This window comes from Rhizophagus irregularis, chromosome 25, assembly GCF_026210795.1.
Source record: "Rhizophagus irregularis chromosome 25, complete sequence".
NCBI lineage: Eukaryota > Fungi > Glomeromycota > Glomeromycetes > Glomerales > Glomeraceae > Rhizophagus > Rhizophagus irregularis.
The window spans coordinates 1,770,576-1,787,254 of record NC_089453.1 but is presented as its reverse complement, the minus strand read 5'-3'; the positions used below and the strand labels follow the sequence as shown (position 1 = coordinate 1,787,254).

General features: G+C 26.5%; 4 protein-coding genes across 4 annotated transcripts; all 4 read left to right on the top strand.

Annotated features, from left to right (window-relative positions):
* Window positions 1-4,628: 4,628 nt before the first annotated feature.
* Window positions 4,629-9,546, top strand: OCT59_016865 (uncharacterized protein; the record flags this gene model as incomplete). Its single annotated transcript, XM_066145974.1, has 9 exons — window positions 4,629-4,692; window positions 4,767-4,808; window positions 4,880-5,017; window positions 5,103-7,118; window positions 7,195-7,329; window positions 7,409-8,262; window positions 8,350-8,374; window positions 8,461-8,860; window positions 8,932-9,546. 9 exons carry the CDS (start codon window positions 4,629-4,631, stop codon window positions 9,428-9,430), a joined length of 4,173 nt encoding a protein of 1,390 aa, XP_066003706.1. The 3' UTR covers window positions 9,431-9,546.
* A 2,024-nt stretch (window positions 9,547-11,570) lies between these two features.
* OCT59_016864 (uncharacterized protein) lies at window positions 11,571-14,047 on the top strand (the record flags this gene model as incomplete). Its single annotated transcript, XM_025334200.2, has 4 exons — window positions 11,571-11,664; window positions 11,844-11,885; window positions 12,136-12,282; window positions 12,366-14,047. The coding sequence occupies 4 exons, from the start codon at window positions 11,571-11,573 to the stop codon at window positions 14,045-14,047; spliced, it is 1,965 nt and encodes a 654-aa protein (XP_025165926.2).
* A 62-nt stretch (window positions 14,048-14,109) lies between these two features.
* OCT59_016863 (uncharacterized protein) lies at window positions 14,110-15,582 on the top strand (the record flags this gene model as incomplete). The annotated part of the gene is made up of 5 exons (XM_066145973.1): window positions 14,110-14,356; window positions 14,429-14,560; window positions 14,637-15,257; window positions 15,339-15,487; window positions 15,568-15,582. The coding sequence occupies 5 exons, from the start codon at window positions 14,110-14,112 to the stop codon at window positions 15,580-15,582; spliced, it is 1,164 nt and encodes a 387-aa protein (XP_066003705.1).
* A 156-nt stretch (window positions 15,583-15,738) lies between these two features.
* OCT59_016862 (uncharacterized protein) lies at window positions 15,739-16,638 on the top strand (the record flags this gene model as incomplete). The annotated part of the gene is made up of 3 exons (XM_066145972.1): window positions 15,739-15,830; window positions 15,918-16,076; window positions 16,164-16,638. 3 exons carry the CDS (start codon window positions 15,739-15,741, stop codon window positions 16,636-16,638), a joined length of 726 nt encoding a protein of 241 aa, XP_066003704.1.
* Window positions 16,639-16,679: the final 41 nt, after the last annotated feature.

Genomic DNA, 16,679 nt, shown 5'->3' with positions numbered 1-16,679 from the left:
GTATTTATTCCAACAAAATGAACGTAAGCATTAAGACTTTCTTCATTCATGAATCACAATGCGATTATTAAATCATTGGTTCCTCTCAATATTTCAGATAGACGGTCTCGCGAATTGTGATAGATCATTATAGATCAAATAAAATGATCTAAAATAACTTTTATTTGGTCATAATTTTTGAGTTTAAAAAAAAAACTCTTATTGATCTATAATTGTTTTGATTTTAATGAAAGAGTTAAATATCTTGTAAAAAATTTATTATTATGTTGGTGATATACTGGTAAATTATAAAAACCTACCATCTTAACATATTGGAAAAAAAACTGATATAATTTTCAAAAAATTTGTTCTTGATTACTTCATCAAAAGATCATACCATATCTTAAGATTCTATAATTTCTGTAATTTAAAAAATGTTTAATTAAATGATTTGAAATTTTTGCAGATATTGTCATGTCATCGATTACATTACCTTAATACTCGACGTTGCCGCATTGGCATGTTATTAATAATATCACGTGATGCGTTCTTTATACTGTGTGTTCTTAATTATATCCTAATAAATAGATAAATAATAGTAAATTATGCGAATAAAAGTGAACATAATAACGAATTAATTATTTAAAGTAGCATAAATAATTACCCCTTCTCATGAAAGCATTCATTAATTAAATAAAACGCTCAGACTCACCAAACACCAATATTCTCCTCCACTAAATAAATTATTATTTCCAAGATTAAGATAATGAGAAGACTCAAAATTATATCGTTCGTAAATCTACGCATCCGTTTTATAAAGATCTAATTCCAATTTTCTTCAAGATCATAAAAAGATCATAAACAATTATATTCAATTCATTCGAGAGCTTGAGTGAAAACTTATGGTCATACTTGATAATTAAATAAAACTAGTTAATGATTTTATAATTAAACTTAAATAATAATTCGTACAATATAATACCTTATTTGTTATCACAAAAGGGCAAATAAATCGTTATATCCATTTTGATTGATGGTCTTACAACATCAATTCAATTTCATTAAAAGTAAATCTGGGGTGCTCGTTATTAAAAGATGACTATTCTTTACGATGACGCTAATAAATTACGAATTAACAGTTAGTTAAGTTAAATAAAATAAAATAAATTAATAATTATACACGGTAATTCTTTGGTTCAATTGATTTAGTATAGTTTGTCACGCATATGGAAAAAAATAACAAAGAACTGTTGTTATTTTTATTAATTAAGATACTAAATAGCTTACATGAATATAGATGTTTCTTCTATTTCTCTTCTCTATGTAAAATCAGAAAAGGTACAAAAAATTATTAACTTCCGCACTATTGATATGTTATTGTTTCTTCTCATCTGTCAAATCAAAACCAGATTTTGTGATGAAGTACATATTAATAATGAGAACGTTGACATTGAAATCTCACCGAGAATGATGCTTCGTTCTTGAACGTGTTAATATATAATATTTACCTCCCTACAAGTACATTTAAGGACTTATTAGTATAAATTACATCTAATAAATTACATCTAGTGTAAACACAAAAGAAAAATTAAAGATGATATATAAAATACTTTTTGCCTTAAAACTCATCGATTTCGTTAAACCCGGCTTTATCCTTTTCACCCTCAACCAAATTACTGAACTAATACTTTATACTATGAACACTAATCCATACGAAGCAGAGAAGGCGAAATGTTTTGAGTTTTGAATTATAATTATCGTCACATTATTTACACAGAAATACTGTATTCGCGATGAATACTTATAAGTAAAAGCTTAAAGAACTTCACGATAAAAAACCAAACAATAAATTTATAAATCAAGAAATATCGTACCTTGACAAATAACTATTTGAACCGAGAGTGTAATGTGAACCCGGAATGTGCAACTATCTATACATACATTAAAGTCCCTTTAAACATAGCGTTCCGTTCAGTGAACTGTCGGTAACGAGAGAAACATATTCAGGGATCGCATTTTTTTTAATCAGGTTCGTTTCTAAATAGTGTTTCCTAAGATTTCATTTTAAATATTTGAAAATTTCAAAACGCGTGGTTGTACCTAATATGACATCAAATTCATCATCATCATAAACAAACACGGTATGTACCATGCTTCTGATCGGCTGATCTGTAATACTCTTTAATCATTTCACTCATACTACATAAAACTATTCGAATTGTATTTAAAAAGTAATTCACTGTTTTATAATTCTGGAGAAGTAAATGTTGAATGATTATTGTCATGTTATTGTCATGTGTCATTGCGTGATCCAATGACAGCCAATCGCGATGGTATTGATTTAGTATTTCTATTGAATTCGTAAAGATTAAGATTAAGGTTTATCATTATTGATTAACTTTAAATGTTAGGGAGAGGAGTACAAATAGTAGCATAGTTGTTATTTATTTATGGGCAAACGAGATTTTAGGAGATAAAATACATTCATCTAATACATTCATGCTGAGTGGATATTTAGAGGTAAACTTTCAGTTGTACCATGTGATAGACGCAGTACATGCTTCTGATGACATACTACAAATTTCATTGGAAGAGTACAGCATTTCTGTGATTTTATTAAAGACTTTTTGAGTTTAAACTTACAATGTTTTATGGAAAGATCTAAAGAATGCATATAAACTTCACCTTCTTTTTGGGAAATTTTAGTAAAGTAATAAATTTCCTTTTTACAATGAGAATTTTTCACAAACTCCTTAATTATGATTTTTTAACCACACAACGTACTAAGCATCAGTTATCCTCTGCCATTTTCGTATAAATATCGTATATTTTATTGCTGAATTCTATTTTCTTCTAATTTTCCACTTTAAAAATGAATAAAAAACTTCAGACTATACTTGAAAGATAATATTGATATTACAGATGAGTAGATAAATTAAGAGAAAATATTTCTCATTTGGAAATGCAAATCTATCTAAATTAAAATTGCTATAACTACATTTTCATCGTGCCGATCAGGGGATTATATCATATATTAATTTGGTCTAGTCCTGAAACTCAATCATTTTGAGTTTGGGACGAATCCATATCGAGATTTGGGACGATTTTACAATTTATACCTTTCATTGAACAATTAATAATTTATGGTTGTTTAAGAAATTCGGGCGTCAATCACATACTGTACTTCAAAGATGAATAATTCATTTATTAAGAAATACAGAGAAGAAAGTTACACGATCTTTGAAATTGGAAAGAAATTGAATATTTATTCACAAGCATATATAAATGTTATAATGATGCGTAGGAACAAGAATGTAAATTATAACTATTCAAAAATAGTGTAGATTAAAGTTTTATTAAACAACAATAATGATAATAATTGCACACAATGTTGTATAGTCACTGATGACTGATCTAAAGTTGGATTCCATCTCTCTAAAAATTTAATAGGCAAACAAGATATTTATATTTTGTATTATGATACCATGCATAATAATGATTGATACAAATGTTACACTAAAGTTCATTGAGTATCAGAATACTAAATTATGTAACTCTATATTTATTGAATTAAGCAACAATGTAGTAATGATAATAAAGGTCGCCTTTATTTTATATCTTTGTTATAAAGAATTTCAGAAGCGTTGTGTTACAATTAAAAAAGTATAAAGAAGTTTCTATAAGTCCTTAACTAATTTCGATAGGTGACACGTTTCCGATTGAATAAGGACAATAATGTTCGTGTAAACTGTAACGGAGATAAACGTCCGATTAGATCATTTATTATTATTAATTTAATAGATCAAATATTTTTTAATGTAACAATTGTGAATGAATTGATTGGAAAACTAACATAATTAACTTTTAAAGGACAATTTAAAATTAGAAATAAAATTATTTCACAAGGTTGTACTTTATGCTTCTATTCTTTTCGATTCGAAAGTTACGCAAAAAAAATATGCAATTCTTTGCCGATGAAGATTTTTAAAAGTAAGTGTGATTTCATTTTTCTCATTATTTTTTGACTAGTCTTGATGCAAAAGATTAAATATTCGAATCTAGAAACAGTAATTCCAAATGACATATATGTAAAAATTTCAGCCATTATTGAAAATTAGTCTTTAGAATGCTTTAATGGAAACCTTAAAAAAAAAAAAAAAAAATCCGTGTCGATCATTATTAATTTAGACTATTATAAATGACAGATAAGGAAACCCGGTTCTTTATTTATCAACTTGCTTATTATTAAAACGTTATATGCGTATTCTTTATTTATATTCTTTGATTAGTTATGGAAATAATCAAAACCTTTAATAATTACTCGAAAAGGGAAAGCAAAAATATACGAAATAATTAATATTATAGGAAAAGACAACAATAATTTAAGGAGATTTTTGTTTATTTATTTATTAATGATTAATAATAAAAACTTTACTCTACGACTCTACGTATGTTTAATATATATATTTATTTATTTATTATAATGGAAAAAATTAATTTCTTATAAATACTCGTAAAAAAACATCTTGTTTAATTTTTCATTAAAAACTTGTAACAATAATAATAAATACTCGTAATAAATAATATATCTGATTTTTCATAACGTACATATATATATATACTGTATATACATACACTCTTATATAAAAATGTCAGATAAGGAGTATATTGTTCAAACTCCTTCAACATCCTCAACTACTTCTGTCTCTGAAGGTAATCATCATTCGTTATCGTCACATATTGGCTTATTTAATTTTTTTTCTCATTCTCCATCATTTTATTTGCAGTATACCAGAAATCAGATTTAATTGGAGGAATATTCATTCCACGTAAGTATTGTATATAAAATGTTGCTCTAAACTCATTTTATTAAACTCATTTTATATTACTATATTATTAGTCGAAAGGTCGATACCGAAAATTTCAAGTCCAAAAAAAACGAATGAAAAACCATTAGATGTTCTAACTTCTAAACAAGAAGCTAATTGGCATATATCTATTAGTCCGGATGGTGAGAACGTTCTTATGTTTGATCATGGTAAGTTAAAATTATATTTTTTAGTGTTGGAAAATCATCCATTCTTCCAAAATTAATTTTTTTTTTCGTTGACTCTCATTTGTAGATGAACTTGAATTTAAAATTATTCCTATAAAAAATATAAATGATTCTTACGAAAAAGAATCTTATAATGTTAAATCCGGATTTAAAAAAGAAAAATCTAAAAATGATTATCCTAAATGGATAATAGCAATTTCGAATTCAATTACAAATACTCTAAACGAAAAAGAAGTCTTGGTGGCCATATCTCGTGTTACAAAATCTGATACGACAAGTCCTGGCAAGAAGAAAAATCTTAATAATGAAAATCTTACTAGTACTTATTCTAATGAGTTTGAAGAGAAAGGACTTGAACCGGTTGAAATTGTTACTACTGATACTGCTGATGAGGGAGATGAGGGAAATACTGTTATTTATAAAGTAAAATTAAATCAAAATTCAAACCCTGAAAAAATATGTAGTAATTTACCTGGTGGAATCGTTATTTTCGTTCATAACGATGATAATGATAAGAAATCCATTTATTGTTTCGTCTTTAACGTAAAAGGAATTTGTAGAAAAAGGTTTACTAATGATTTAAGTGATAAAGAAATGAACCAATTTAATTATCCAAAAAGGCTTCAAGATGAATTAAAATCTTTATATAAAAAGAAATCTTGTATAGCAAGATTATTTAATAGTATTTTTGATCATTATTTTTTTATTGAACAATATAAGGAAGGTATTCAATTTTTACAATTATATGATTTAAAAACTATGGAAATGAAACAATTCTTTGATTTACATGAAGGAAAATTAAGAAAATTCGGTATTCCTATATTTGCAAAATCAAATAATGAAAAAATTATCGCTTTTTCTTTCGGTTTTGGAAAGTTGTTTCTTTTTCTTGTAGAAAATGGTTTAGAAATAGCTTCTGAAGATTTTGGAAAAGGTGTTAAAATATTATTTTGTGATTTTATTAATAATGATCATACTGTAATAGTAATAATTCAAAAACCGGGATGTGATGATAGACAAATTTATTATTGGAATTTATTTAGTACAAATAATCATGTTAAATCTGGAAGAAAAATTAATTTTGTAATGGATGAAGAAAATATCTCTTCTGTTGCAAGAATTCCTGGAAAACTCATTACTGTAGATACTTATGGAAATATTTCTTCAGTATTTGACCGTTTGGTTAATAATTGTGATTCTGAAGAAGAAGGTAAAGAAATTCATAGCATAGTTATTCATAATGATAACAGTAAATTAGAAAAGTCGCCTAGAAAAATGTCATTTTCTGAAGTTAAATGTAAATATAGTGGTAAAAAGCATACGATATATCGTTCACAAAAGAAAGAAACAGAACTGCTTGTGAAAAATAAAGAACCATGGGTGATAAATGGTTATGATCGAACATCTGTATTTCTTGATGAAGAAGAAACTACGCAATTGTTTATCGGAAGAAGTACCATTCAAGTGTGGCGTACTAAAAATGCTGGAAATAAAATAAATAATAAGATGGAGCTTGAATATATTTGGACTAATAATATCAAAGTGGATTGGGAAGAAAAATGTGCGTTAAAAGTTGATGAATTATATATTGGAAAAGATCGATCATTTTATATTAAGGTTAGATGGGACGGATTAAAGAATAATGAATTCTTTGAAGTTAAATGGCCATATAGTGATAATCACGTGACTCCAATAATACATGCTTGTGATGCTCTTGAACATTTAAATTATCGAAGAAACAAATTGGTTGGACATAAAAAGCAATATGAATTCATGGATATGAAAGATCGTATATCATACATCATTTGGAGATTTATTAAAAATAAACCAAATATTTGGCGATTAATGGATGTACGTTTTGATATTATGGCAAAAGTTATAATTGGAGGTTCAAATACTTTGATTAAATATATTTTATTTGGGGATGGAAAAGATAAGAATTGGAATTTACACATTCCTAAAATAAATCGATGGGAGAATGAAGACGAAAAAAAATTTAAAATAGAAACTATTGAAAAGAAAGGAGAGACGAGAATAAAAAATTTAAGTGATTTACAAATCGCGATCCGTTTATGTAAAAAAGGTAATTTATTTTATTTCTTAATAAATAAATAATATACAAATTGCATCTTTTTAAATAAAAATTAAAAATTAAATAGGTCTTGAGTGTAACCGTAGATCTTTAATTGTCGCTTATTTACTTGAATACTACACGGAAAACTCACTTAAACACATCGGTTGGCTATCTACTGTTTCGGAAGCGTTACCAGATTTAAGTAACAAATGTAATCTAAGTTTGTATCCTTTTATTCTTTATTTTCTTTTTCATTAACTAGTATTATTGTCTCTAAATTTTTTTTTTTCGTTAAATAGAAAGCTTCATTAAAGAAATATTCTTTAAAAGATGTATCTCAGGCGTTGAGATATCCGACGTGATCGATTATACCGATCTTACACCTAAAGAAATCGAAGTTACTGTAAAAGAATCACAAGAACTTATAGCATTTAATCCAAATACAAAACTTATTTCAAAAGACGAAACACAAAAATCAATTAGTTTATATTTGAAAGAATTTTACGCAAATATATTCTCAAGTACAGATAAACTTTCTCCAACTGTAAAAATAATCCCTTTGCGTAAATTTATCTGCAAGGGCAAAGGACAAGAAAATCAGAAAAATAGAAATTTTTTATCAAAAGTCTTTCAATATGCATTCATTCCTCGGGGATATTTAAGTGATATAAAACTTAGTAGTCCACTTGTTCAAATTGTTAGAAACGAAAATGATGATGATATATTTGATAATCCAGCGATGGAAGCTGCAGTTAATTATAAGTGGATTCCAACAAGAAATTATTACTTTAGAATTTTTGTTACGTATATTTTATTCGCAGCTTGCTTCGCAGCTTTGGTAGGATGTTATTTAGGTCATGCTGAAGCAACTGGACATTTACGCAACTTTTTAGTTTTTCTTTTTATTCTATTTTATTATTCTGGTATTTACTTATTCTTGGTAGAATGTAGACAGTGTCAACATCATAGTTGGAGATATTATCTAGATTTCTTCAATTTTGTAGATTTAGCTTCAATTGTTACTTCAATAGTTATGGTATCAGTTTATATTACTCCTAGCTTTAAAAAATCAAATGCATTTGCTGATGTTGTGACTACATCAAACATAACTGCTGGTTTCTCTTTTACAATGTTATTACTTTGGTTTGAATTCGTAAGTATTCTTAAATTATATTTCTTTACTTTTTAATAATTTTGACTAAAAAATATTTTTTTTGTTTTTTTTTAAAAAAAAAAATAGATGCTATATCTTCGATTGTTTTCAGGTAAATATATATGTATTTATTTATTTATTTGTAAATTGATTTTAATTATTTTAATTATCAAATTAATAATTTCATATTATTTTTAGAACCTGCGAAATATCTTTACATTATATTAAATATTATAAAAAAGACATATTTATTCGTCGTTTTCATGTTATTGGTTGTCCTTGCGCTTTCTCACGTGTTTTTACTCTTATTACAACATACGGACTTTTCTGATCTTGACGATATCACTTCTAAGACGTCAAGCTATACTATACAAAATAGTGCGGGTGAAACGATCAGCACATCTGTACAAGATTTTAATCGAAAACTTGATAATCCAAGTAAAAATTTTGGTACATCATTTCTTTCAACATATGCTTGGTTACGTGGTTCTTATCCACAAGAAGCTACCTGGAATTTTTGGGCAGTTGAAGCATTAACTTTGATTGGTAGTCTTTTCTTAATAACTGTCGTACAAAATATATTTATCGCCTTTATATGGTAAGTTAAATTTATTTATTTTTATTTATTTTTATTTTTATTTTTAATTAATTCATTTGAAAAAATCTCAGGGCTGTGTATGCTGAAGCATTTGAAAAGGGACGTGTTGCATTATTACGATATCGTGCCGAACTTATATCAGATTATGAAGCATTAGATGAAATACATTTTTCTCATCCACCTTCAGAACCAGAATATATTTATTATTTAGGTAAATCAAAAAGTTATGATACATGGGAAGGAATAGTGAAAAAACGTGAATTAAAGAAAATATATGAGGATTTAGAAAGCAAGATGAATAAGACTAGATTATCATTTAAAGGGGATGGTGATGATGAGAACTCATTTTTGAATTATAAAGAAGTAAAAGAACCTGTTAACAAATATGAAAATATTAATATTGAATCTATTGATGATGATAATATTTCAAGAAGTGACGAAAGTTTAAATGAATATTATAATGAAAATGATAATGAAGAAGAAGATGATGATAAAGAAAATATTGGAGATATTGGTTTACTTCATAGGAAAGTTAATGAAATTTTACAAAATATTAAAGTATTTCACTAAAGTATATTTTTTGTATATTATATTATTTGTATTGTATATGTTTGTATTTTTTATTAATTGTATCTTATAATATAGTTGTAAACTAATAAAAATGATGATCAAAATTTCTTTTTGTTAAATTAATAATAATGAAAAAGTTTTTATTCGTTTCGTCAGGTTATCAAAATTTGATCGTGTCCATTAACCCCATTTCAAAGTGAAAAGTAATGATAAAATTTGTTACCTTAAAAAACGATGATTTAGCCTCAAACAGCGACCTATTTTCACCGCAAAATGAATTAGAAGGAATCTTATATTTTTTGAAAAAATTTTATCAAAAATCGTAAAATAAAATAAATAAATTGAAATAACGAACTTTATTGTAGTTACATTAAAGTTTCATTTCATTAAAAATATTTGTAGAATCTAAGATTATACAAAGTAAATCGAGGATTATAAGCATGTATACACGGTATGTATAAAATTAATTTCGAATAGTTTTTTAAATGCGGCTGTTAAATTCCTCTGTAACAAACCATGTGATTGATGATCTACAATCACAATTTTACTACGCCATTCGTTATGAAAAATATATAAGCATAATTTTATTTCTACAAGCACATAAACGAAATGTTAAAGAATATGAAAATAATAAGCTAAATATTTCCAATTGCTCTTTAATTGACCAGTGCGAGAATTATGTCCGGACTGATGACTCTTTGATCCGCCAAATCCAGAAGGATCTTTTCTAGTTGTCATTTTTTCAAATGGATGACGCAATAAAATTAATAAATTAACGTGATTGTAGATCGTGGTTTACTACAGGGGAGGTAACAAATGCGGGGGTACGAATATACGAATACGAATAACAGCAGTATCAGTTGGTAAAATGGTAGAAATTTAATTGATCACATAATCGATCATGTGATAAATATCATCCAGCCTATACATATAACAATTAACAATAATAAAAATTTGTTAAACAAATTCATTATGATAAAATTTAATAATAAATTAATAAATTCTATCTCCATTTGCAACGATAACTCTTCAATTCTGAGATATTCTATTGATTAGATTTTTTTATAATATTCTGGAAGAATATCTTTCAACATACTTTTTCAATTAGTTTCATCAGAAATTTCATCTGGATTTCTTGACTATTTTTTATTTTGATTTCATTAATGTTTCAATTCCAAAACTCCCTGGATTGCTTCTTTCGCTGGAATTCATATATATTATTAAATATATTGAAAAAGAAAAAAAAAGACTATAAAAAAAATACATCGATACAGTATTGTTATTATATGACGTCAAATTGTGTAAAACTGTACTCGCAGGTAAAAATTTATTGTCAATTTGTGTCAATTTGTTACAAATTTTATCGTAATCCGTACAAGATAAAAATCATAAACCCGTAAAACTTTTTCATATCGGTACAATAAGAACCACGGAACCTCGAACTAACTTATCAAATCCGTACAATGAGGTTTTTATCAATGTGTTCAAGGGCCTAATTAACCATTAAAAAATTAGAAATAAAATTATTTTACAAGGTTGCACTATAATGACTATATTTACTGCTTATTTGTTTATCTGTTATATCTTAATTTAAAATCTACTCAATATGCTCTTTACTAAAGATGATTTAATGACGAAGAGAGATTTTATTATATTTGACTAGTTTTGATGTAATGGATTGAATACTCGAACCTCGAAATGGTAATTATAAATGACATTAAAAAACCCAGCCATAATGTTGATCACTAAACGTTTTACAGTATACTCAAGCCACAACACATCTATATATGTTTTTTTGTATATTAATTTGTTAAGCGAAGCGAACAATAAAAGTAAAATATTATTCTTTATTTTAAAAAAAGATTTACCAGTTATGGAAATAATTAATAACTTTGGCACTCAGCAAAATGTTTAAAATTATGCATACTAAAAGAAAAAAGGAAATAATAATTTATTGTGATTGATATAAAAGGTTAAATGTGAGAAAAAAAGATATTTAATAATTTTTTTATAAATACATACCCATAAAAAAAAATATCTCTAATTTTTCGTTAAAAACTTGTAATAAATACTCGTAAAAAATCTGATTTGTCATTAAAAACAATTGCGTATACATATATATACACTCTTATATAAAAAAATGTCCGATGAGGAGTATATTGTTCAAACTCCTTCAACAATATCATCTTTTAATGAAGAAATAAGTGTCAATTCAAATACTTCTGTCTCAGAAGGTAATTATCATTTGTTATCGTTCGTTATCGTTCGTCATCACGTATTGGCTTATTTACTAACGTGATTTTTTTGTTATACCCTCATTCTCCCTCATTCATCAATAGGTAAAAGCCTTTTTTTTTAATTACTTTTTCAAAAACTTACTATTTAATTAATCAATAATCATTTTATTTTACAGTAAAACGGAAATCAAATTTAATTGGAGGCATATTCATTTCACGTAAGTGATTTCCCCTACAAAAAAAGAGATGTCCGGAAATTGTAGCGAGAATGTTCGGTTATATTTAGAAAATGTCCGGATAATGTATTGAAATGTGAAGATTTCGGACATTATCCAGATATTATTTAGGTCAATGAGGACAAATTCCAGACAAATCCTGGAATATATATATATATATATATTTCTTTTCGTAGATTTCGTAATAGGTATATCAGAATGTTACGTTAAACTTATGTTACCGTATTATTAGCTGAAAAATTGAAAAATAATTTACCGAAAATCTCAAGTCCAAAAAAACCGGATGAAAACCCATTAGATATTCTAACTTCTAAAAAAGAATCTAATTGGCATATATCTATTAGTCCGGATGGTGAGAACGTTCTTATGTTTAATCATGGTAAGTTAAAAATATAATTTAGTGTTGGAAAATCATCCATTCTTCCAAAATTAATTTTTTTTTTCGTTGACTCTCATTTGTAGATGAACTTGAATTTAAAATTATTCCTGAAAAAAATATAAATGATTCCTACGAAAAAAAATCTTATGATGTTAAATCCGTATTTAAAAAAGAATCTAAAAATAATTATCCTAAATGGATAATAGCAATTTCAAATTCAATTACAAATACTCTAAACGAAAAAGAAGTCTTGGTGGCCATATCTCGTGTTACAAAATCTGATACGACAAGTCCTGGCAAGAAAAATCTTAATGAAAATCTTACTATGATTACTAGTGTTAATCAGTTTGAAGAGAAAGTACCTCGACCGGTTGAAATTGTTACTACTGATACTACTGCTGATGAGGGAAATACTGTTATTTATAAAGTAAAATTAAATCAAAATTCAAAACCTGAACGAATATGTAGTGATTTGCCTGGCGGAATCGTTATATTCGTTGATAATGATAAGAATTCTATTTATTGTTTCGTCTTTAACGTAAAAGGAATTTGTAGAAAAAAGTTTACTCATGATTTAAGTGATAAAGAAGTGAACCAATTTAATTATCCAAAAAGGCTTCAAGATGAATTAAAATCTTTATATAAAAAGAAATCTTGTATAGCAAGATTATTTAATAGTATCTTTGATCATTGTTTTTTTATTGAACAATATAAGGAAGGTATTCAATGTTTACAATTATATGATTTAAAAACTATGGAAATGAAACAATTCTTTGATTTACATGAAGGAAAATTAAGAAAATTCGGTATTCCTATATTTGCAAAATCAAATAATGAAAAAATTATCGCTTTTTCTTTCGGGTTTGGAAAGTTGTTTCTTTTTCTTGTAGAAAATGGTTTAGAAATAGCTTCTGAAGATTTTGGAAAAGGTGTTAAAATATTATTTTGTGATTTTATTAATAATGATCATACTGTAATAGTAATAATTCAAAAACCGGGATGTGATGATAGACAAATTTATTATTGGAATTTATTTAGTACAAGTAATCATGTTAAATCTGGAAGAAAAATTAATTTTGTAATGGACGAAGAAAATATCTCTTCTATTGCAAGAATTCCTAGAAAATTCATTACTGTAGATACTTTTGGAAATATTTCTTCAGTATTTGGCCGGTTGGTTAATAATTGTGATCCTGAAGAAGAAGGTAAAGAAATTTATAGCATGGTTATTCATAACGGTAATTTAGTAGAGTCGCCTAGAAAAATGTCATTTTCTGAAGTTAAATGTAAAAATAGTGGTAAAAAACATACGATATATCATTCACAAAAGAAAGAAACAGAACCACTTGTGAAAAATAAAGAGCCATGGGTTATAGATGGTTTTGATCGAACATCTGTATTTCTTGATGAAAAAGAAACTACGCAATTGTTTGTCGGAAGAAGTACCATTCAAGTGTGGCGTAAAATTACCGGAAATAAAATAAATAATAAAATGGAACTTGAATATATTTGGACCAATAATGTCAAAGCGAATAGGGAAGAAACTTGTACGTTAAAAGTTGATAAATTGTATATTGGAGATAGATCCTTTTATATTAAGGTTAGATGGGACGAATTAAAGGATAATGAATTCTTTGAAGTTAAATGGCCATATAGTGATAATCATGTGACTCCAATAATACATGCTTGTGATGCTCTTTTACATTTAAATTATCGAGAAATAAATTGGTTGGACATAAAAAACGGCATGAATTCGTGGATATGAAAGATCGTTTATCTTACATCATTTGGAGATTTATTAAAAATAAACCAAATATTTGGCGATTAATGGATGTACGTTTTGATATTATGGCAAAAATTATAATTGGAGGTTCAAATACTTTGATTAAATACATTTTATTTGGAGATGGAAAAGATAAGAATTGGAATTTGCATATTCCTAGAATAAATCGATGGGAAAATGAAGACGAAAAAAAGTTTAAAGAGGAAGCTATTAAAGAGAAGGAAGAGACGAAAAAATTGAGAATAAACAACTCAAGTGATTTACAAATCGCGATCCGTTTATGTAAAGGAGGTAATTTATTTCAATAAATATATAATATACAGTACAATACATTTCTTTAAAACACAAGTTAAAATTAAATAGGTCTTGAATGTAACCGTAGATCTTTAATTGTCGCTTATTTACTTGAATACTACACGGAAAACTCGCTTAAACACATCGGTTGGCTATCTACTGTTTCGGAAGCGTTACCAGATTTAATTAAATATAATCTAAGTTTGTATCTTTTTATTCTTTATTTCCTTTTCATTAACTAGTATTATAGTTTCCAAAATTTTTTTTCGTTTAATAGAAAACTTCATTAAAGAAATATTTTATAAAAGATGTATCTCAGGCGTTGAGATATCTAACATGATCGATTATACAGATCTTACACCCAAAGAAATTGAAGCTACTGTAAAAGAATCACAAGAATTTATAGCATTTAATCCAAACACGAAACTTATTTCAACAAAAGACGAAAAACAAAAATCAATTAGTTTACGTTTGAAAAAACTTTATATGAAAATATTCTCAAATACAGAGAATCTTTCTCCAACGGTAAAAATAATCCCATTACGCAATTTTACCGTCTGCAGGAGATATGATAAACAGAAAAATAGGATCTTTTTATCAAAAATCTTTCAAGCTGCATTCATTCCTCGGGGATATTTAAAGAATATACAACTTAGTCCACTTGTTCAGATTGTTAGAAACGAAAAAGATGATGATATATTTGATAATCCAGCGATGGAAGCTGCAATTAATTATAAGTGGGTTCCAACAAGAAATTATTTCCTTAGAGTTTTTTTTATATATATTTTATTCGCAGCTTGTTTTGCTGCGTTGGTAGGATGTTATTTAGGTCATGTTGAAACAACAGGACATTTACGCAACTTTTTAGTTTTCCTTTTTATTCTATTTTATTATTCCGGTATTTACTTATTCTTGGTAGAATATAGGCAGTTTTAACATCATGATTGGAGACATTATGTGGATTTCTTTAATTTTGTAGATTTAGCTTCAGTTGTTATTTCGACAGCTATGGTATCAGTTTATATTACTCCTAGCTTTAAATTAACAAATGCATTTGCTGATGTTGTAGCTACATCAAACATAACTGCTGGTTTCTCTTCTACAATGTTATTACTTTGGTTTGAATTCGTAAGTATAAATTAATTTCTTTACTTTTTAATTATTCTGATTAAAAAAAAAAAATTTCTTTTTTTTAAAAAAAAAATTAGATCCTATATCTTTGATTGTTTTTAGGTAAATAAATATATATATATTTATAAATCGGATTTTATTGTTAAAGTAATAATTTCTTATAATCATAATTATTATTTTTAGAACCTGCGAAATTTATTTACATTATATTAAATATTATAAAAAGGACATATTTATTCGTCTTTTTCATGTTATTGGTTGTTCTTGCGCTTTCTCACGTGTTTTTACTCTTATTACAACATACGGACTTTTCTGATCTTGATGATATTACTCCCAAGACGTCAAGCTATACTATACAAAATAGTGCGAGTGAAACGGTCGGCACATCTGTTGTATAAGATTTTAATCGAAAACTCGATAATCCAAGTAAAGATTTTGGTACATCATTTCTTTCAACATATGCTTGGTTACGTGGTTCTTATCCACAACAAGCTACCTGGAATTTTTGGGCAGTTGAAGCATTAACTTTGATTGGTAGTCTTTTCTTAATAACTGTCGTACAAAATATATTTATCGCCTTTATATGGTAAGTTAAATTTATTTATTTTTATTTATTTTTATTTATTTTTATTTTTATTTTATTTTTAATTAATTCATTTTTTAAAAATTCCAGGAATGTATATGCTGAAGCATTTGAAAAGGGACGTGTTGCATTATTAAGATATCGTGCCGAACTTATATCAGATTATGAAGCTTTAGATGAAATACATTTTTTTACTTCACCTTTAGAACCAAAATATATTTATTATTTAGGTAAATCAAAAAGTTATGATACATGGGAAGGAATAGTAAAAAAACGTAAATTAAAGAAATTTTATGAGGATTTAGAAAGTAAGATGATTAAAACTAAATTATTATTTAAAGGGGATGGTGATGAGAATTCACTTTTGAATTATAAAAAACCTGTTAACAAACGCGAAAATATTAATGGTGAAATTATTGATGATGATAATATTTCAAGAAGTGATAAAAGTTTGGATAAAGATCATTATGAAAATGATGGTGATGAAGATGAAAATAATGCGGATGATGTTATTCGTTCAATGAATTGCAAAATTAATGAAATTTACGAAATATTAAGACAATAATGAACTGTAATATAGTATTATATTATTACGGTATTTTTTTT